The 24,179-nt window shown below is 43.2% G+C and overlaps 1 protein-coding gene across 1 annotated transcript in view; it reads right to left on the bottom strand.

Moving 5' to 3' along the window:
• The window catches only part of NGEF (neuronal guanine nucleotide exchange factor), a 979,475-nt gene extending 968,262 nt beyond the window's left edge, over positions 1-11,213 (bottom strand). The window contains exon 1 of the mRNA XM_085634692.1: positions 10,031-11,213. Coding sequence (XP_085490818.1) covers positions 10,031-10,295 — 265 coding nt within the window. The 5' untranslated portion in view covers positions 10,296-11,213. The remainder of the gene's footprint in view (positions 1-10,030) is intronic.
• Between the last annotated feature and the right edge of the window lie 12,966 nt (positions 11,214-24,179).

Below are 24,179 nucleotides of genomic sequence, written 5' to 3'. Positions count from 1 at the left end.
AGGGACTATTGTGGGAAACTCGAAATAAGCCCTGCATTATGATGTGTACATTTTAGAGGGGATATGGTGTGAATGCTGGTTATATAAGCGAGTTGAACAGTTTGAGATACGTGGGCTTCAACTTTCAGAGTCTGCACTCAAGAAGGAAAACTTCAACCGATCATCATAAAGACACAACCAAATCCTGTGATTTGCAACCGAAGTCTTCGAGGTCATAAATAGACCCCCAATTCCGTCTGGTGGCTCAGTGTCAAACGTTCTGAAAAATTTAGTTCAGTGACAAAATAAATAAACTGAAAATATCGGTCTACAAAAATATTGTGACAGAAATATCGGTCAAAATTATCGTCATCCTATCGTTATAATGTAAATGACAAAAATATAGGATGAAACAAATATTGTTGTCACGAATATCATTGTCAAAAATATTGTGTGTGTGTGTGTATATATATATATATTTTAAACATAAGGGGGCTTCTTACGATGGCCGATCAGAATTGAAACAGACTATACCGGTCATTCCGGCTGGCGTCTGATGGGCTCAAGGAGTCTGTCAGCCAGTCGAAGGCTGGCCCATAATTCCAAAGGGTGGTCATTCCACCCTTGGGATTACGATGCATGGTTTCCTGCCTTTCCAACATGGAAACCCAGTTGGAAAGTGTGTTTGGGGACCACTAGCAGGGCCCTCTTGTGTGCACGGGCTCCGGTTGGGGGGCGAGGGGGCACCACTGTGCACCCCTGTTAACACTTGCACCCCGTGGTAGGCACCTTGAGGTGCCTGCCACGGGGTGCAGGGATTAACACCACCTCTTATTTCCCTATGGGAGCATGTACTACGGTCACTTTACGGCCCCAACACATGCTCCCGTAGGGAAATGTCAGAATGCGACCGAACGGTGTACGGTCGCATCCAAATCAGGTGGTCGAGACCGCTGACCAGAGGTCGGTCAGTCCCGTTTACCAGACGGTGTCTGGCGGAAGTAATTCCGCCGGACATCGTAATTGGCCCCAAGATGTATCAAAAAGTAACAGTAAAACAATACGAATAAAACATATTTAATTACTTTTAAAATAACTATAACTTTTATACTTATTTACAACACTAAAACGCACTATATATATATATATATTTATATGTATATATATATATACATACACACACACATATATATTTTTTCTTCTTATATCTAATTAAAAATTATTAAACTAATACTTTCAATTTAAATTAGAATGTATTCATTTATTTTAATTGTAATAATATAACACATATACATTCACACACATACACTCAATAACATAAAAGTTAAAAAAAATCTATTTAATTACAAATGAAAAAGCAAACAGAAAATTTAAATTAACTAGAAATATATTACATATTAAAAGCATTAATTATAATTTTAATTACACAAAAATATAATGCAAATTAAAACAATAGGAACTAAGGGCCCCATTACGATCGCGGGTGGATCACCACCGCCAGCCGGGCGGTTGCGATCCGCCCGCAGCTGTGGCGATCTGCCCACCATCCACAGCCCATTTAGCCACCACCACATTAGTATGGCGGTGCGTTTCGCGGCGGCAGCCATCCATATTATGATGCATGCAGTGTGCATTCCTTTCCATGGCGGAGACGTTGTGCATTGCAATGCACATCATGCTCCCTTAACATTGTGGCAGGTGCTGTTTACAGTACCACCCGCCGCAATGTTAATGGCAAGAATGCACCCGCCAGTGTGGCGGGCGCATCTTAATTGGCCTTGCGGGACCGACGCACCTCTGGCAGTCGGTCCCGTTTTCCGTTACGGTGGTGGGCAGACAAAGTACGGCTGCCATCATAATGGGGCACTAAGCTATAAAATTCTACAAATGAAACATTTACTATTTTTACTTCAATTTATCCAACAGTAGGGAAAGTGTTGGACTCAAGAGGGGTAACATTTACTATTCCCACTCCAAATTAGTAAAACAGTAGGGCACATTTTGAATTGTGGAGAGGTCAAATTAACTATTCCCACTTCAGTCAGTGCAACAGTAGGGAACATATTTTATTACGGTGGGGTAAAATGTACTATTCGCACTCCAACAAATGCAACAGCAGGGAACGTGTTGAATTGCAGAGGGGTAAAATTACTCTCCCACTCCAGCCACTGCAACAGTAGGAAAAGTCTTAGATTAAGGAGGGGTAACATTTATAATTCCCACTCCAGTCAGTTCAGCAGAAGGGAAAGAATTGGATTGCGGAAGGGTATCATTTATATTTCCACTCCAGTCAGTACAAAAGTAGGGAAAGTGTTGGACTGCGGAGAGGTAAAATGTACTATTCCCACAGCACTCTGCGCAACATTAGAAGCAGACTAATTCACTTCAAGAAAATAAAATAAGTTCAAACAATTCAAAATAACACAAAATATAAATATTTAATATAAAATATCTCTATATAATTTTTTTTTAAATAAGCAAATTACATATTTATTACAATGTTTTAATACATATCATAAACACAAATAATATTTTAATTAAAATACCAACATGTATTCTGAAAATAATCACAACCAATAAATACAATGTCCCTGACATCGCTGCGGATGGGGAACCGACCGACCTCAGGTCGGCGGTTCCAACACCGCACTTAGGATGCGACGGAACATGGTGTGGTCGCAAACTTCCATTTGTCAATGGGAGCTTGTGTGGCGGGTGAAAAAACTGCCCACAGCACAAGCTCCCATTGAAAAATGGAAGTTTTTACACATCCCTGCACCAAGGGCTTCACCTCACGGTGCCTACGACACACTGCAGGGGTGTAAAGGGGGCATCATAGGTGCCCCGCAGGGAACTGCTGTCAGAGAGTGCCATCATAATTCAGTTGGAAGAAACGCCTTATGGGATGATGAGACCTTTCTGACTGGCCGATGGGCACCTTAAGCACATCGGAACCCAGTCGGATTCTCCGGCCGGTTTATACTCCATCCGCCGTCATTGTAAATACAAAAGACACACCCCTCTTCAGCCATGATAGCTTGATTCCAGTGGCACAGTGAGCCCAGGACCCACGTCTGGGCATACCTGGAGCACTTAGGGCGAGAAAGCAAAAGACAAACAATTGATGGACGGAATGCAGAACAAATGAAAACATTCACCTCCAGTCAAGAGATCTGGGTTAAATCCATCATTCTTTTGCTCACCATGCCACCCCAGTTTAGACCTGGCCATATGCAAATCAGTCTTGACCCTGTGCCTCATGGGAACAGTCCAGCAAGAACTGCCAAGCCAGGCCCTCCCTGGACTGGAAACAAGCATCCTCGGACCGGTTTCTGGGCTTCACCCCTCTTCAGCCAGGATAGATTGATTCCAGTGGCACAGTGAGCCCAGGGCCCACCTCTGGGCATACCTGGCACACTTAGGGCGAGAAAGCGAAAGACACACAATTGATGGACGGAATGCAGAACAAATCAAAACATTCACCTCCAGTCAAGAGATCTGGGTTAAATCCATCATTCTTTTGCTCACCATGCCACCCCAGTTTAGACCTGGCCATATGAAAATCAGTCTTGACCCTGTGCCTCATGGGAACAGTCCAGCCCAAACTGCCCAGATCTTTGTACTGCGGTGAATGTATGACATTGTTCTGCATTCTGTCCATCAATTGTTGTTTTTGCATTTGTCACCCCGAGTGGGACGGGTATGCCTAGACGTGTGTCCCGTGCTCTCCATGCCACTGGAGTCAAGCTATCCTGGCTGATGAGGGCTGAAAGCCCGAAACCGGTCCTAGGATACTTGTTTCCAGTCCAGGGAGGATCTTTCCTGGCAGTTTGGGCTTGACTGTTCCCATTGGGCGCAGGGTCAAGACTGATTTGCATATGGCTGGGTCCAAACTGGAATGGCACGGTGAGCAAAAGAACAATGGATTAAGGCCCAGATCTCTGTACTGGGGTGAATGTATGACATTGTTCTGCATTCTGTCCGTCAATTGTTGTTTTTGTCATTGTAAATACGGCGGTCAGACTTTAAACCGACAATGTCGGTCAGAAAGCCTCCGAACCGGCGGTCGGAGGCTTTCCGACCGACATTGTAATTAGGCCCAATGTTATTAACAATTAAAAAGCACAACACAACTAGCACAAACAATAAATAACATAATAAAAAACATAATTAACTATTTTTAAATGTGTTATTACTTAGATAACTTTCTACCCTATACCTATAGAAAATAGACAACACACATCTAAAATGTATTCTCAGAATTATAATATTTAAACATTTTACATAATTAAATATCAATAAAAAATAATAATAAAATGAATATATTTAGTTATCTTCCCACCCTTTAACTGTACAAAATGAACAACCCACCCTGATATATAAATTTAAAAAATCTTAATACCTTAATTTAGATAAGTATCAATTAAACAATATTAATAGTTAACTAACAATAAATTAATTGTATTGAATTAACCTCCCACCCTTTACTCCCACAAATGCAACAACTCACACCTAATATATAACTTAATCAATATCTTTTTTTACACATTTAACATAATTAATCGTTTAAATAATTATCACTTTAAATTATTTATTATTGTAATTAAATTCCCACACAGCCTTTACCCATTCAAAAACAACACACACCCCAAAAAAATGTAATACACAGTCTGCATTAATTATCATTTAAGTTATGAATATTAAACATTAACGGGACGATTATAATACAGCCCATAAAGGCTCTGACCTTTGGCCGGAGCCTTTAGGGCCGCATCATAATGGGCCGGTCAGTTTACTTTCAGAACGACTCATTATGTTGGAGGTAATCAGAAAGTAAACCGGACAGTCATTCCGGCTGGCTTCCGAGGGGCTCGGAGAGACGGTTCACTTTTGGAATCCGGCCTATAATCTCAAGGGCGGCCTTTCTGCCCTTGAGATTACAATGTATGGTTTCTGACATGGTTTCCATGCCAGTCTGTACGATATGGAAACCATGCCAGAAAGCGTGTTTGGGGGCCCCCAGCAGGCCCCACTTTGGTGCACGACCTCCGGTTGGAAGCCGAGGGAGCACATATGGGCCCCCCTGTTAATACCTGCACCTTGAGGTGTCTGCCACGGGGTGCAGGGATGAACCGCACCTCCCATTTCACTATGGGAAGCATGCATTATGGCCGGTTTACGGCTGTAATGCATTCTCCCTTAGTGAAGTATAGAAATGTGACCAAACAGTGTTAGGTCACATCCTAATAAGGCTGTTGGGACCGCTGACCAGGTGTTGGTCAGTCCCATGAACTAGTCGGTGTCGGGCGGAAGTGATTCTGCCCGACATCATAATAAGCCCCTAATAATTAAATAATTATAATTTATTTACTTTCCACCCTATACCCCTACAAAACCCATAACCTGCACCTAAAATGTAACTTTATAAAACATTAAGTATACAATTAACATAAATAAATAACAATTAAATAATTAATATTAATTAAAAATTAATTATAATTCATTTACTTACCACCCTACCCCCCTACAAAACCTACAACCCGCATCTGAAACTTAACTGTAAAAAAATTAGATATACAATTAACATAAATAATCAATTAAATTATTAATATTAATAAAAAATGTAAGATTAATTAATTATACCTAATTTACTTCCCATCCTATACCTTACACAACCACAACCCACTACAGTAGTAAAAATACAAAATAAATGATTACATTACATTTCAAAACAATTTTAAAAAATTAAACTATATTAAAAAAACATTAACAATTATATAAACAATTGATAACAGAATTTCAATATATACAAAATTAATTTAAAATATTTAAAAAACGATATTAACAACTACATTTATGCAAACTGTATTAATGATTTCGAAATTGTTAAAAATCGATATTACTTACCTTTAAATCGATATTCTTGACAACGATATTCTTGCACACAATATTTCTGTATGACGATGTTTCAAACTCGATATATGTATGTCTGACGATATTTTTAATTTCAATATTTTGTCTGGATACTGAAAAATGTGCATGTGCTTGCACCAAAGATTTGGACTACAGACCAAAGATTCCAAAACTTCCATTGATGTCCTAAAAAGTCAGCAAATCACTAAACACAGAGAGTCAACGCTGTGTGAGGCCTCATAAATGAATGTATGATTGTATTGGCAAAACATTGCCTCTGAAACCAGTGGTGGGTGAAGTTTTGGAAAAGAGATGTATATTAACAAACAGAGTAGAAATACTTGGTAGGAACTTCATGATTTTAAATTAGCTCATGAGAGATTTTTGATTAAGTCTACCTGTGAGGCTTTGTCGCCAGAAATTGGCGAGTATGGTATGGTCATCACGAGCAATGGGCTTGCTGAAAACTTGCAATGAACGGTGGTCCTCTGTATTTTTCTATATGGTGCTCTAACCGTGAAAAGTGGATGTTCTGATGCTTATTGATAGGGAATGAAAAAGCGAGTGGACAACTTTACCATCACGATTTCTTTTACTTCTTCACTGCTTTTTATAAGGTGAATTGGACACTTCTGAAGAATAAAATTGCCGGTGTATGGAATGTGTTCTGGAATGGTTTGCTTTGGTTTATCCAGACCATAGCTATGAATACCTGGGTAAGGGTAAATTATGTAAGAGAGGTTCACATGTCAAGAAAAATGAGAATGCTTAATATGGTCAAAGAGGGATCCATGTTGGCCCTATAAAGTTTAACCAAGAAACCTGATGTGTCCTCCATCTTTTATGCTCTGAGCATGTTTCTGTCAAAATTAGGGGTGCGGGTTGGGGGTCTACCATGCACCCTTCCTGTCTATGCGCATGACACTATTATTATGGACAGTGGTTCAGCAGGTGTGCAATAAGGCTTAAACGAACTGCTTTTTATTCAAATATTATGATTATGGCTTCCAGTTTTTACTGATTTTTATAGATAAATGCAGACAGAAAACAATCTATTTCCTGTCTGTATTTATTTTTTAAAAGCGGAAAAATAATGATAATGGTGCTTCTTGTGAGTGACTCTCCTTGTTGTCCTTCATGAATTCTAGACCAACTACTAAGCAGATATACGCCATGAGGATTTAAAAACAGGATGAGGTTCCCGTAAATACAGGCATATGTTAACGTATATTTGTATATAATGCTAATATTTCATGTTTTGTTAAATTTAGCTGCTTAATTAGCTAAAACGTGTCAGGCATCAAAGTATGAGTGTACGTTTATCAGTTAAATAAATGTGGAAATATACCATTTTATGACCCCATTTATTCTCAAAACATAAAATAAATATGGATAAATATTAATAAAATGGCTAAAAAATAAATATAGATAAATACAGATGGAAATGTTAAAAAGCATAAATACCAAAAAACCGGGAGCGCTAATTATGATAAACCATAGTAAGACAAAGGTGATTTATTTAGGTAATGGACTTTGTAATTACTATTGTGGCAAAGGAAATAAAAACATAGAAATTGTTACAATGATTGCATACTCGTGTTTTGTTTGAAGAGGAACTCAGCTGACTCTCCCATTCAATTAATGCTATTAAAATGACACCCCGGATGACAATCCTGGTCCCTGCTTTCCCTGGAGGAAATGAATGACAGTTCATGTTCAGAGAGGACTCCTGGATTTCTCGCTTTAAGCACAGGGGTAGGTGGGTCACCCATCAATTTAGGCCATTAAAAAGGGAGGTTGGCCATTGAAAAGGTAAGATATCAAATGTTACCGGCCCCGGTTCGGGATGTGATCTATCTAGAACAAGGGAGAACAATGTTCTGATGTGTGCGGCCTACTGGTATTGGCGTGGCCGGTTTAATACAGATTTCAATACGCCATTAAAAAGCTATTGAAAGGGGCCATAAAACGTTACTTGAGCAACTTGGCGCTTTACACAAGTGCCTGCAGACCAGCTTACCCAGCTACTTAAACAAACACTATTGGAAGTGCAAAGTTCATGGCCATTTGATTAGGTCAGCTAGCACTGTTGATTGGTTAGGTTGGCCAGAGGGGATTTCCCAGAGATAAACAGCCATGTAGACGGTCTCATGTCTACATGTTTTGTTTCAACAAGGATTCTGGAAAAGGCCTACTGCGCCTCCTTTGGGGGAGTAAAGTGGTGGCCCTTCTAGAAATCGTACAGTTTTATTAAACGGAGCAAATCTCAAAGCAATTTCAGATGTGGTATTTTTTTTTTTTTATAATTCTGTTTATTGAACTTAAAACAGTGGTCATGCTGTACAGATATGTGTTTCGTACATTACCATAGTAGCGGTTCTTTATAGGCATCGGTATATTACTTTCGTCATGGATTTGACATTTACAGTACATGCAGTGAGGTTTACACCATACAGTGGTCATCAGGGGATGGGATAGATAGGGGTGCACACTGTCCTCCCCGATAAACATTCCATTTAGTCCAAATTGCTATCCATTTCTTAGGACACCCCCGCGCTACATAGACTGTTTTCTCTCTCACCATACACCAATCCATGTCCTCTTTCCATTAGATGTGGTATTGTTATTTTGGAATATTGCTATATGAAAAAAGCTTCAAGTAAGCGAGACTTTATCATTAATGCCCTCTGCAAAGAATGTTGACTATTGTTTATAGCCGATCCACGATTAAGGGACCAAGCCGAAGGTGAATAAGGCAAGTATGCTCAATTTACAGCTGTTAACGCCCAACAGTATGTGGGCTATAACCAAGGCCACTGGAATTATGGGATTGTGCAGCTGTGCTGTTTTTCAAATAAATTTAGATTTGCCGCATTTGCCACATAATCCATCATCTGCTGCATAATGTGGAGATTTTAACAAAAAAAGATTTGTTTCTACATCAAACGGTTCAAAAGTTACTAAAAACGCAGTGGCGCGTGTTGCAGTGCAGTGGAAGGCCCTTTGCAAGAGGTTGACTGATCACCTTTCTGCTGCTTATTGCTTTATTTGGGCGTTAAACTGGTGCTAACATGATGCAACCAATGCCCAGACAGTGTTAACAAGTGTAAAAATTAGAGAATAATGCAGTAACTGTAATACTATCACAAATTGTGCCGTATTTCACCACATAATTTGCCTTTTCTTGCTGCACAATTTACTCAACCTGGTCCCATAATACGGCCCTCCCCTGCCGCATAATTCCAGTGGCCCTGGCTATAACACCATTAACAAACACCCTCTTGATCTCAATCAAAGCAGGCAAACAAACGTGCCTCACTGTCTCCACCCGATTCATGCCCCTGCCACTGAACCTAAAACGCAGGCGAACAGTGGTAGCTGGAGCCAGCATCCTGACTAGCCGAGCCTGTCTCTGCATTCCATGTAGGTTTCTGTTCACTAGAAAGTTGCGAAATTCTGTGTTTGCATTACCTTTTTTTTTTTTTTTTTTTTTTTGAAATTTTTTATTGAGATCAGGACAGGAGAACGGGACAACACATAATAGCTAGCATAACAGGCAATTAAACATATTGATCAAATCGATCAGGCAATACAATACAGAGCATGTATATTCGGATCAGAAACCGTGTTTGCATTACCTATTTGCCTCCCCCATGACTCATCCGAGTGCCATTTCACTGAGAGCAGAGCATGTTGGTAAACGATTCACCAGTAGCTCTGACCTGCTGGGACAGGACTCCAGGGTCGGACTGTCCTATGGGGTGATCTGGGAGTGCTAGAAGGGCAGGTCTGACAGGTCAGTGTGTGTGGGGGGGGGGGGGGGTTTGTTTGTTGCTAGTGTGCCCGTTTTAAGATCTGGGGGGGGGGGGGATTTTACTGTTGATTTCCCGGATATTACCACGAACATTGCCTGAAGCAAGCAAACATGCAATCGTCTCCCATACCTTGCAAATCACTTTTAAGCTTCACTACAAGTTGGAAACTGTCCTGATTTCCAAATGTGGGCCACTCTTAAACTGGCTGATTCAGCAAGGGGGGGGGGAGCACTTTTATTGCCACTTTTCTGCCCCAGCGTCACCATGCACAGCCCAGACATATTTGAGCTCAGACTAAGAACAAGGCACGCAACGGGACTTACCCGGTGTGCCTCCGCCCTGGGCGCCCTCTCGCGCAGACGCCCTCCGCTCCTTGCGCTGTTTGTTGCTGATCCGCATGGAGCTGTAATACTTGGAGTTTCTCCGCAGGGGGATGTTTCTCCTCTGGGAGTCCTCCCTGCCCTCGGGGTCTCTGTCCGCCAGGTCCCCCTCCTCTGTCCCCAGGGCCCCGTCGGGCCGCACGGCTGTCCTGTGGACAGTCAGTACCATCCCGCGGCTGCTCTCCACTTCCCCACGCATCGCGGTCATCTCCAGGGCTGGTCCGGCAGGAGCTATCGCTTAGGTACCAGGGTCCCCATCACCAGGGGACCGGAGACCAAAAACCAGGTCTTGGAACCGTCGCACGAATCGACTAGTGCAGCATCTCTAGGGGACAAGACCATGAAACGGGGGCAAATCCTTCAGGGGGCAAAGGCCAGCTGATAGAGGCCTTCAGTACTTTAGGACCTCAGAGGTTTCCACTCCTGTCATCCTGTGTGATGAACCCGCAATGCCGCGTCCGTCCTATGGGCTGCATGTAGAGAAGTCCCACAGGCTCTCACCTGTGTGTTCACAGTTTCAATGGCATACGGTCCAAGTAGTTTTGAAGATCCGGACGTGCTATAGGCTCTAGCGCTTTAGGTTTCTCTATAGGGGTCCTGATAAGCCGAAGCAGTGCACAGTATACACCACACGCTGTCTCCTAGCAATACTTAAAGCGCTATGCATACGCCACAGGCTCCTTAAATAGTGGCTCACGTTACTTTATATGCCCATAGCAGTGTAAACGTGCCTCCTCCTGTCTGTTCCTATTCCAGGCTCTCCGGCACTCAGTTTACCCGGATTCCATGCCGTGCTCAGGGTAGCTTTCAGGGCACTCCCGGCACGGAGCCTCCGTTGCTGGGCGCCAGCGGACTCCCTCCCTGTTACCAGGTGGTGTACCTCAGGTCCACAGCGGCTTCCCGGGGGTTGATCTCCTAGAGGGGGGTCAGCAGGGAGCGATAGGTATCCTGCCCAGTTCCAGCTGTCCTCGGCCACAGCTCGCCTCCGACCTTCAATCCCGGCGCGTCCTCCCACCGCAGCACCTGGTAGCAAAGGTCTCCCGGGCCCGGTGTGTACTCTGGAGTCACAACACAGGCCGGGAGCCAATTAAAGGGACCTGCCCTGAATGCAACAGGCCTCGCCCTCTGAGGGAAGCCGAGCGGAGTGGAGCCTGTCCCGGGACGCGCTGGGTGCACGGAGCCGGCCTCGCCCTCGCCCTCTGAGGGGAGCCAGGCTGGACCCGTCCCAGGACGCGCTGGGTGCGCGGAGCAGGCCTCGCCCTTTGAGGGGAGCCCGGCTGGACCCGTCCCGGGACACACAGCGTGCGCGGAGCAGGCCTCGCCCTTTGAGGGGAGCCCGGCTGGACCCTCTCCCTGCCCGGGACACACCGGGTGCACGGAGCAGGCCGCGCCCTCTGCACCCTGTACCGGGCGGCCGGTGGCCTACAACGTGCCCCAAAGAGGAATGCAGCACCCCTCACCGGGCGCGATGATACTCTTCGTCTTTGAAGGCTGTAACAGATACATTGTCATCGTTCTAATTCCACATTTTCTGTGACGTCTATTTACTTTGCATTTTGTTGGTGTCCTAGTCTGTCTGCAATTGTTATGTTGCGTTGGAGAACACTCAGTCGCCTTGCCGCCCTCTCCATCTTCCTGTGACAGTGGCTTTATCAAGAGGAACGCGGAAAATCCGTAGAACCAGTTCGAGGCACTATGTCAACAAGAGGGATGCCCAAGAGAGATATTTTGGGAAAGAAACCTGCTTCGTGCGGTACTTCGACAGGAATAAATAGTCCTCCCGGTGCGCTTGTGCTCCCTGCCCCCCCCCCCCCCTGTACTTGCAGTTCTTTTAGTGCAGTGAAAAGATGGAACCAGACAAACCTACAATTACGAAAAACTATAAAACCCACTTCTCATTTACTCACACCTGCAACTTGAGATCTGAGTGGCGAAATTCAGAAAAGGCAATGTTTTTGCCTAATAAAAAGAGGGGGGGGGGGTCTGGTTTGGAAATGTGGGGTGCGGATGGCTGTCTTTATAACAGGACATCACAACAATCATGAGGCAGTTGGGCGGTATGTGCAGGGATTTTAAACTAATATTTTAACTATAATAGCAAAATGTAACAAGAATGTAACAAAAAAACAAGACTATATAGCTTACTCGAACGTGAAATGGGTGACCTCCCAATCTGTCATAAAAGTTGCCCTAACTTCCGTTGTGTGGACTACAGGTGCAGCTACGTTAGCTCCATGTCATCCACACAATAGTTTCATTTAGCGAGTTGTGGGAATTTTGGTTTTATTTCTCCTCAATTCTGCACTGCCCGCAGAGAAGCCCAGCCTGACACCACAATAAGCAGCCCGCTTGTTTATTTATGGCAAAAAATGTCACTTTCCCCCAGGGTGGCAAAAATTGCTGAGCCTGACACGACTGGAAACGTAATGGTCAGGGAGGGGTTAAACCATAAAATCAATCCCAGATACCGTCACAGAGGCTATAGCAACCCCTACTCACACACACACAGACACACCCAAGTGGACTGACACTCCCTTCTGTAACTGCACCCGAGCCTCTTCTGACTGCGGATAACGTGCATGTCTGCTTTTCATTGTGCACTGTTGGGGTGCAGCAGTGACTCGTTGTTTCTGATTTCTGTTTATGCATGCATATGCTGCATAATTAATTCCCCGTGCAGTGAAGAAGGGGTGGGACTCAAAGGGATTCAGCAGAGTTCGGTTCGTCTGTCCCGACAGCCACTAAGATTCTACATTGACCCAGGTCAGTGGGTGCGTAACTTACCCAATCTTTGCATTCTGCCACGAGAAGCCCACAATTTATCACAGAAAAATTTGAACTACAAGTTTCTCATGCATTCTCACAAATCAGCCTACCAGTGGTGTGACGAAACTTGAGCGCCCCCTCTGCAAAGTACATGGAGGGCCCCCCAACCTCCGGACCCAATTAGGAGTTCCCTGGCCCGTGCCGGTGGGGTGGCTCCTGGAGCTCGCCCCCCCCCCCCACCCCCCTCCGCGGGACCTACTGTTCTGCCCCTGCAGGCTCAATACCTGTCTATGCAGGCATGCTCGCAGCGTCCGCCACTTTTCATGGTTTCACAAGCATTGTTTTCACTCCCAGATTTTTCATAACCAAAACACTCCTATCTGGTGTGTTTGTCTAATTATGTCAGTCAGTGGACTCAAACCAAGACTACATAACCAGGGCTTTAAGTGGGGCGTGGCCGACGTAATTAAGGGCGTGGCTTGAAACGCTTGAGCTAAAAATCTGTGCGTAGCACAGTGTGCGCTCCACTGGTATTTTGCTGCTCCTGTCATCGCATAGAGAAATATAATACAACAAGTAGCATTACACCTACAAATTAGCAACACCTATACTTCGTTGAATATAATATTATTTTTAAATTGACGATTTTCTTTTTTTTCTTTTGGAATTTACTGACTAGATTTGTAGTATTTAACTGTGTCTATTGTAGTAACTAAGTTTTTGTATATTGTATTGGAGATATTTTTGTAACAATTTTTGTTAATTGATACAATAAATTTTTTTACTTTACTTTAATATTAAAAATGGTTCAGTTCTTGTAGGCGAGGTTGTGGAGTAAGGCTAGAGCTGCCAACAATCCCGGCGCTACACGGAGGAGGGGTAGGTTTCCACACCGAGGGCGAACGAACACTTTTTCTCTGTCCGCCACCTCCGAGCCGCTGACGGAGCCCATTCCTTACACCTCAAGGGTTGGGTGTAGGTTTCCTAAAAGAAGGAGCACCTACCAGCGCGAGGACGCTATATCCCCTTACTATTAAGGTACTATAGGTTCACAGTAGTCTACTTCACTGGTACCTATTTCAAGTAATTCATATTCTTTACACTCACTTTTTGATTTGGTCCTGACGAAGCGCGATTGGATCCCTTATGGACCTACTCTGAAGCGCGAAACATGTTGACCCTATTTTAGTAGGACTTTCACCCCTTATTCACTCCTTTATCCTGAGAGCTGCAGTAAATTTAAAATCTGCCCTCATTATTTTGTTCCATGAGGAGCTCCAGGATCATTTTTAATCTATACTAGACAGAGCCGTGAATAAAGGTCTTGGCTTCTACCTAGTAGTTTTAACGCACCACTCACTTCCCTCATAGATAGGCCCACACACCCCCATGCACAACTGCGGCGTCTCCAAAAAGATCTCAGATAAAGAGCCCTCTTGCGGGGCCCGTGGGGGACTGCAGCGCCACCCCCACGAGGAGCAACGCCCCATGATGAAGCAGGACACTCGAAAGGGTGTGTGAGGGCACTATATTTCAAAGGAGAAATCCCCCACACTCATTTGGCCCGACCACACTTAGAGCACACACAATCTTTTCTCTCTAATCTTCAGGAACAGCTACCCTCTCAATATTGACACTGCCGACTTTCGAGCCTGACATCTGCTCCCCATCCTGTGATTCAAAAAATGAACATGTCCTTGTGTAATGTAACTGGTGCTTGTGTTTCCCGAGTCACTTTGAAGTTACATCAAAAGCAGTGATGGGTGCTACTATTGCATAGTTAAGTCCCCCCCTCCCACCCCCACCTCAGAGGGTAAAAATGGAGTGCCCATAGTTACCCGTTTCGGCACCTGTTTTTAAGAACTGCCAGTGCTGAGCACCGGCAAGACCCGGCCCACTTAAAGCCCTGTACATAACTCATGTAAAATAAAAAACAAACGCTAAAGAAGCCCAAATGCAAAAATATAGCAAGCAGAAAAAATATTCTAAAGGCGAATGCGCAGTCTTAGTGGACCAGCTCTTAGCCGTCTGAGCCGTTGGACCACACAGTGCTAAATTCACTTAATTTTTGGTTCTCTTTTTTTCATTTTCTCTAATGCAGCAAGCAGATTATAGAACACGTGGTCTAACAGAAACTCAAGATAGCCTCTGACAAGAAAGTGCCTACTTCTTCTTGTGAGAAGAATTTGAGGAGATTATGGGAGTATGGTACAGTAGAAAGCTGGCCTCACTAATTCTGCAGTTTCTTGCTTGTCTATTTCAACTTTAAAACAAGACTACGCTTACTCGAGCAGTCAGGCTAAATGTGCAATGTACAACACTGAAATGCAAAACGGCAGCACATTTAAACTGTGAGCTCACCTTTAATAATCCAAATGCTCTGGCAGGACTTTAAGCAGGCATCAACAAACAACAACAAAAACGATTTCATACAAAGAACGTTTTAGGATGTCAAACCAATGTGCAAAACTGGAAAGAGTGTCTGAGTGCCGTGGGGTGCCACTCAATCAAGGCTGCAGAAAATTAAACAAGGCCTAATATTACGACAAACTAACTCAAGCAGAACTGTTTATGCTATGCAAATATCAGGTAAAAATGACAAAGCAATGAAAAAAACGGATTTTGCTGAACGACTCACAAATAGTGCTGCACAATCTGAAATCTACATGCTATCACGCCCTGATATTCTAACTTTCATGTTTTTTGTGTATAAAAGTACATCTGTGGTACGTTACTTATATTCTTGGGGGGGGGGCAGCGGCCAGAGCTGGCGACTTAGGTGCTGGGGGTCCGGGTTCGAGTCTCGGTGTCTGCGCATCATCGTGTGATTTTGGCCGAATTGCTTAATCTCCCCATGCTCATAGACAGCGCCTGGATACCCTCACTGGCGATAAGCCGGGCTATTTAAATCCAATCAATCCTGGCCTAAATTGACCCCCACTTGCCGGATTATCCTATAGCTTGCGTAAAGACGAAACAGATTTTGCTGAACTACTCACAAATGGTGCTGCACAATCTGAAAATCTACATGCTATCACGCCCTGATACTCTAACTTGCGTGCTTTTTTGTGTACAAAAGTACATCTGTGGTATGTTACTTATATCCTGAGGGATATAAGTAAACAGTGCAGATGTGTCAATGTGAAATGATCAACTCCCACACATTGAAATGTCCAAGGTTTTTATTCAACAGATTCACATGTAAAGACCCCATCCATCAGGAGCATCCTTGTCAGATGGAGCCATTGACTCTTTAACCACCTCTACAATTTAAAGCTAAATATTATAGCTATCTTAGAGGCTACACATCATTACTATCTAGAGCTACATGTCATCAAGGGAACTCAGTACTATCAAGAATAAGAATACCTCACACCTCACCCTTAATACACCAAACAACATAGATTTGCCTTACACTGAATGTATATGTAAAACACAAATGGAGTGAAAGTAGGAAAAGCACATTAAAGAAAGAAAATATCCAAAAACACAATCTTCCAGAACAGATGGCCTTTTCCCAACACGGGAGCTCTTCATCCTTCCAACTTGCTTGTCCTTGCCATCTTGCTTGTCCATGGCTTCCTTGCCAGAAGGAGTTTCACAGGTGCCCTTCCTTCTGTTTTACGGCATATCCTTGGCAAAACTGTCTCTTTCTGAACCAGATCCCCAAAAAGCAACCCTTCAGAGGTTTAAAGTTCAGTGATCTTCAGTCTTGACTGCTTAAAAAAAAAGATTTATTACCTTTAAGGGCCGACTGAACTTGTCAACTAACACCCCTTTCCTGTAATTCTTGATCTTCACCCAATCACCAACACAAACCTTGGCATGCTTTATAGCCATGCGCTTGTCATAATCATTTTCCTTTTTCAAATTTTTTCTTTCTTTCTTTTCATCCAATCAGTATTTTCTTCCGTTATACCACCCACGCAATGCATCCTCATCTTATTCACCCAAAATGGACACATTTGGCTATTATGGGATCTTTTCCTAAACAACTCAAGTTGTGTAATGCATAGTCATCCTGTAAATACACACCTTCTTATTAAGTTCTTCAATTCAATCCATTAGCTAAGGCATTCTGCATGGAACCCTTAAGAACTTTGTTGAAGCGCTCTATCATTCTATTGGCCTCTAGATGATATAACAACATTAACAAAACTGTTTTATTCCCCTTTCTTCAAAAAGGCATACGTAAACATGTGAAAGTTCCAAATGGTGTGGTGAAAGATGTCAACTACTGTGATTAAAGATGCAGTGAGTCTGGTGATACGCCAACATCAAGTCTAAATATGAAAAAGGTCTTGCACCTTCCAAACAACACAACATCTTCGTTATGTTGGGTAAAGGGTAGTGATCAACACCGCTGACTTGTTCAGTTCCCTCAAATCAACACATAACCTCAATTCCCCATTTGCGAGGCAAGCTCTCCCCACAGGAGCCAACCATTCAGTTGCTTCCACCTCCTGAATGATACAATTTTCTTTAAGCTTCTCTAATTCTTTTCTCATGGCCCCCCTTACCATGATGGGCACATTTCCCACTTCCCCACTGAGGGCAAAATGTAACTCTTAAGCTTTATAAAATGGATGTAATTTCTTAAGTGGCCCAGACCATTTCTGAACACCTCAGAGAATAGCTTCTCATAGTCATGTTGAGCAAAAGGTTAGTCCACCACCTCATCAACGTCCACACATTCTTTCAGTCTGACCGATGGAGTTTCGTTAGGTTCAAGATACACTGTTAAATATTTCTGATGGTACCAATAAATTAAGAAAGCACCTATAATTGAAACACAGACTTTCCTAGGGATAAGTCAATTAGCAAACTCATTGGTAGCCATAAAAAGATCCCCTCAACTTAATTGGTTCTCCACCATATCCCTTGGGTCGTATGTCTGGCTTTACCAGCTTCACTGTTTGTTTCAAATTTTCTTTAAAAAATGTTTAGGTACCAACGTTATCAGCGCCCCAGAATCAAATAATATCTTAACAGCAGTTCCATGAATCCATAGCTCCTAAGGGACCATTGTTCAATTTGTTTTGGATCTGCAAAAATACTTCCTCACACTCTTGATCAGAGTCATAAACCACCACTCTCACCGTCTTCTTGTCTTTGGTAGACCTGCAGCAGCTAGTGTAATGGCCTGTCCTTCAATGTGGTTTACAGGTGGCCTTCCATCCAGGGGATTCTTTGAAATTAGCTACATGCCCCGCATTACCTCGCCTAAAGGATTTTCATTGAAATTTCTTCACACCTTTTGAATCTTGTCGGCCACTGAAAGTGCTCTTGAGTTTGGATCCTACCACTGTTTTCACCACCTGCACACTTTTATGATCCTGTTTGTCCTGACAAATAGAATTCTTGTGAATTACCTCTACACAAGCTTGGGAATGTTCACAAGATTTAGTCATGGTAAATATTTCTTTTAACAAGTGATTGTCTTTCTGCCTCGTAGCTTCCCCTGCTTTGTCCAAAACACAGCCCAACATGAATTGATCAAGTAATCTTTCTTCAGGTGCCGTCCCAAAATTTCAGGTATATGCTAGTTTTCTTAATGCAGTGATATATTCCTCAAAAGATTCCTCCAATAGTTGCATCATTCTCCCAAAACAATAACATTCTAAAAATAGTACACAACTTTAGCAAACAATGTAAATTGATTAAAAAAAAAGAAACATCTCATATTCACTTAAAAAAAAACAAAGGTTACAGGGACGTTATGGTTAGGAAATGAAATTAAAAGACCTGAGAAATTCACTGAAAAACCGAAGGTTACAGGTACGTTATAGTTAGGCTCAGATTTCACTTGTACAAAACCAGTGAAATTTAGCGGTTATAGTTGCCTGAGCTAACTATAACTTACGCTCCCGTAAAGCACTGCTTATGACCTCACCCATTGCATCACTCATAACATGGTCAGTGACTGTCAAAACACATGAGCGACTTGCGCGCCGAAATGCTTGAACAGTGTCAAAATGTAAACATACATCAACCAAACAGAGAAGAAAGATAAATAATCTGTTTGGCTGATGAGGGTTTCGAAGGGACAACAATCCCAGGAAGACGTGCAACCGGACGAGGTGTGCATGCATGCATGCATGTGTTGTTCGAGGTGCCGTCATATTCACTTGTGCGTTAGCAGGTGCGCCCGATTATTTTGGAAACTCTGTTCTATGAAGAAGAGCCCACGGTCCGGTCCGGTAAGGGTGCTTGTAGTACCAACCAGTTAGTACTTACTTTGCTGTAAGCACAATAGAGCTTTACTCACTCCCTCTGCCTGAAACACTACAAAGTATGAACTCCCTGGGGCCGCAGTATTTTGTTCTGGGTCTTTTCCGTTGTCGACTTTCACGTCTGAAACTTCTGCGGAAGAGTGTCTTTTTTATTTCTATTTTCTTTCTCCTCCGTTGGCGAGTCTCAGGACGTGACTGATGCTAATGGGAGAAATTCCACAAGTGGATGAAACAATTCTTTAATACAGATGCTGAGAACACAGATAGTGATATAAGTTTGAGTAACTGAGTAAATCCCAGTTTTGTGAATGCTGTTCCCTCTCTATATTTGTTGTTTGACATTTCTGATGCAATGATTGATATCTTATCGATATTTCTGGTAAGAGGAACATGTTTGCAGAGCGGTGAAGTTATAAACCATTTTCATTTGTTTACTCATCGTATTATGAAGGAATAATATACCAATCTAAAAAGGATTTAACTTGGTCCTATGTGTTTAGTCTGACCCAGGGTTCAGTGTAGAGTTCCAGGATGGACTGTTCTCCTCTTCCACTGTGATTCAAGTCATTTATGTAATAAGGGTATGTAAGACCAGCACATCAACACAGAATAGAACATTAAGTATAAGAAGTAATGTCTGATGTATTTGAACATTATCTTTTCATCAATTACAGCATAGAATATTCGGATCCCAAATAACAATGTGTCCTCAGTGCATTACCGCCTAGAAGGTGGAGCCCAATTTATTTACTTTACAGGTACTTCAGTACACACAAGTAATACAGACATTTGGAACATAGATCAAAGAGCTTAGTGAACAAAATGTACTTTTTTTTTTCCCTCCAGGTCTCCCTCCCTGCTGGTTCCTACCTTTCCTTCCCCGCCTCATCACTTCAACCGTCTGTGCTAAAACAGCATCTCAGACTTGAAGCTATTGAGAGGTGGACCATTATTAGCATTGTCCCGATCCTGAAGATACAAGGTCAATGAGAGTGAAATCACTGATGACATCATTCAATGAGAGTAAGTGTTTTTAAGAGTTTATGGGGTTTAAAGATATATATACTAACCTACTACAAAAGTTATATTACTATACTAGTCGTACTGCTAATGAGTGAAACTATCTCTAACATGTATGATCTGAGTGGTTGTTTGACTGTATCTGTGTGTGAGTGGGTGTGTCAGTGGATATATAGGTGTATGACTGCATGGATGAGTGACTGTATGGGTAAATGAGTGGATTTCTGAGTAGGTCTGTAGGTGTGTGAGTGGTTGTGTCAGTGGTTGGATAGGTAGGTGAGTGAATTGTGGTTTGAGTGGCTCTATGGGTGGGTAAGTGGGTGTGTAGTGACTGAGTAAGGGGGTGTCTGAATGGCTGTATGAGTGAGTGATGGTGTGTAAGTGGCTGTATGGGGGAGTGAGTGGGTGTTTGGTTTAGTGAGTTGGTGTGTGAGTGGCTGTATTGGAGAGTAAGTATCTGTGAATGGCTGTATGGGTGAGTGAGCAGATGTGTAAGTGATTGTATGGATGTGTGAATGGCTGTGTTGAGAGGCTGTATGGGTGAGTGAGTGGGTGTGTGAGTGTGTAGGTAAATAAGTGGGTGTGCGAGTAGCTGTATTGGTGAGTGGCTATGTGAGTGGCTGTACGGGTGAGTGACTGGTTGCATAAGTGACTGTATGAGTGAGTGTGTGGGTGTATGAGTGCCTCCATGGAGGAGTGAGCAGGTATGTGAGTGCTGGTATGGGTCTGTGAGTGGTTGTATGGGTGTATGAGTGGGCATATGAGAGGTTGTCTGTGGTGTTCTGTGGATAATCTCATCAGTGATGTCATTTGAGATGTCACAAGTGATGTCATCAGTGATGTCACTGACTATGTCATGAGTGATGTAATGTGTGAAGTCATAAGCAGTGCATTGCGGGGGTGTAAGTTATAGTTAGCTCGGGTAACTATAACTGCTGAATTTCACTGGTTTTGTACAAGTGAAATCTCAGCCTATCTATAATTTCCTGGTAACCTTTGTTTTTTTACAGTACGTTTCTAAGGTTTTTTAAATTATAATTCCTACGTATAATGTTCCTATAACCTTTGGTTTTAAGTGAATTTCTAAGGTTTTTCATATTCTATTGCCTAACTATAACGTCCCTGTAACCGTTGGTGTTTTTAAGTGAATTTCTATGTTTTCTTAAACTTATTAGTTGCGTTTGCAGAGTGGTGGAGAAAGGAGGCGGGGCCTCTGAACAGCTCTCAGGAATCGCACTGTATGGGACTTACTGGAGGTAACAGGAGGGCTTCTTGGCCCCCAAGGTCCCTCAGCATCCAGGAGGACTTAATCCCCAAATCAGTAGTGCGCCAGGAGGCATGTTTGCAGAGTGATGGAGATAGGGGGCGTAGCCTCTAAAGACTTCTCAGCAATCCCACTATGTGGGGCTTACTGGGGGTAACAAAAGGGGTTCCTGGCCCCCAAGGACCCTCAGCATCCAAGGGGAATTCATCCCCCAACCACTAGTGCACCAGGAAGTGTGCTTGCAAAGTGGTGCAAAAAAGGGACAGGGCCTACGATCACCTCTCAACAATCCCTCTGTGTGGTAATTACTGCAGGTAACAGGGGGAGTTGTTGGCCACCATGGGCCCTCTGTAGCTAAGGGGACTTCATTCCCCAACCAGTTGTGTGCTAGGAGGCACATTTGCAGAGTGGTGGGGAATGGGGCGGGGGCCTCCGGGGAATTGCCAGTCTGGCTTTAAAAAATATATATTTTGGTATATTAGGGAAGGGGGACCCCTTCCCTGGACCGATTTCAGCCCCAGGGACACCATCCCTGGGACCCAGCCTTTTTATTATGATTTGTTTCGAAATTAAAGGGAGAGGGACAAAGCAGCCCCCCTCCTTGGCCAGTATTGTCCCCCGGGGATCCCATCCCTTGGGGCCTGACTCTTTTTTGTTATTTTATTAAAATTGAAGGGGGGTCACTCCTGGGTCGATTTCGGCCCCTGGAACTCATCCCTCGGGGCCCAGTCTCTATTATAGGTGCCCTGGTCCCACCCAGAACACCCACTCACAACTGCTGGGGACCGTGGGGGGGAGCCTCAAGGCCTCTGTGGTCCCTGCTGGCTGCCTGCCTTCTACGGGATCCGCCATTGCTATCACACACAGGAAGCTGCTAAAAACGCAGCTCCCTATGTGTGATAGCAATTTACACCAATTTACAAAAAGGTCACTTTCTGGAACAGCAGCTACATTTCTGCTAAATTTGGTGTAATTCCGTTCAGCAGTTCGGGTGATAGCCATGTCAAAATTCCTATGGAAATTAACATGGGGAAAATGTATTTTGGCGCCCTGCCCCGTTTTCCCCAGCTCCCGCTTGACGGATCACACTGAAACTTTCAAGACTTCAGCAGAGGTGAGCAGCAAACTAGTTTTGAAAATTGTGCAAGGATTTATCAAACGACGCTGAAGTTATTTGCAAATGAAATATTGCCCTTCAGGGCCCAAACATTGCATGAGTAGAGACAGTTTACGTTCTACACTTAGCGATGTACCACAAACCCTGGCATAATCGCTAAAACCTTTTTCCACTTCTGCCATGGCATTGGAGGATCACTAGGTGAGGAAATTAGGTATAGAAGCGCAGTTACGTTTGCATGATACCAAACAAAATAACGCTGAAATCCTATATTGATGACGAACACACATAGCAGCACAAAACAAAGCCTACTGGTATCCAAAGTAGTACTCAAGTCCTTACCACTGGAAGTGATATTCAAGAGTGCCTAAGAAGCAAGAGAAAATTAACCTACTGTGCAGAAATTACTCTGAGTGCCAACAAGTGAATAAATCCATTGTAGTTCTGTAACAATCATTGAAGGTGACACACTTCAAATTCACTTGTCCTATTGAGATGTTCTGTAGTTCCTACCAATCCATAGGACCTGCGCATTGTTCGGACAACATAAACCAAGGGACTGGTGTCAGGACTGATTCTGGACACCCCAGCAGGATATGTAGGCCTATAGACCAGCTAGCTCACAGGGCCATCATAAGCGCCCCTAACCTAGCAGGGAGTAAATGGTTTCTTGGCAATAACTGAACATGACAACCCTGACCCCTCAGGGACCGTGTAAACAGTAAAGAACCTTTCGCTCAGTCACTCGCGCTCACTAGGTCTCAGAGAAATATACAGAGAATACACGCTAGGACGTTTTCAATAATATTTATTGTACCAATGTCATTCTTGCATAAAATACATGTGCTGCAATGATTAGTAGACAGCAGCAGATAAACGTGATTACAATCACCAAAAGCGTAAATGGTAGGTAGAGTTCTACCATGGTGCAAAAACAATGTATATATGCAGGCATATACAACAAGGCAGTAATCAAGCTTACTCCTATGATGCTAACCCTACTCTGAGTGTATCTAGAGTGTATGTTAGTGTATAGCCAAGAATCACTCCAAGGGATGATCCAGCCCGATTAGCTGTTGGGATAAAGTGAAGGGCCCCGTCATGGTTATGAACTGGACACCCCTCACGAGATGTCCGACCACTACACGGTGATTTCTCAGCATGCAAAGACCCTCAGTGTCAACGGAAGTGCCTCCTCTTCTAATCTATCGGGATGCTCATCTTTTATAATAGAAATCAGCCTTGCGATGTAGTCATAGATTAAAGATGTTATGGATATGTAGATAGTCCTGTCGCCCCGTAGATGAAGATAGTGATGACATTTGTACGTGGTGTGAAATGAGACATTGTACATGATGTTCAGGGCGTTGTGATAATGTTGTGCAAAGCTAGATGTAAAAAGAAGTTTAGTTTCGAAGAAACGAATCCAACATTGTCGTGCATGCAAATGTGTGCCATAGGTCGGGGCTGGAAATGTTATTTGTGAGGACAATTTAAGAAATGAGCTGCTTCGCTACATGGGCCTAACTCGGTAATATACCAGTGATTAGTCTGATAAGCAATAGAAGCTTGTTCAGGATCAATTTCTCAAACAGCCAGCAGCCGTAACAAAACATCACTTGTTGCTCTTAGTCATGTAGTCAAGATCCGAAAGATCCCAAATCAAGATGGCATGAAAAATCCTATGGGACG

The sequence above is a fragment of the Triturus cristatus genome, chromosome 11 (assembly GCF_964204655.1).
Source record: "Triturus cristatus chromosome 11, aTriCri1.1, whole genome shotgun sequence".
NCBI classification, from domain to species: domain Eukaryota; kingdom Metazoa; phylum Chordata; class Amphibia; order Caudata; family Salamandridae; genus Triturus; species Triturus cristatus.
Note: the sequence above shows the minus strand (reverse complement) of the source record. Positions and strands in the feature narration are given on the sequence as shown.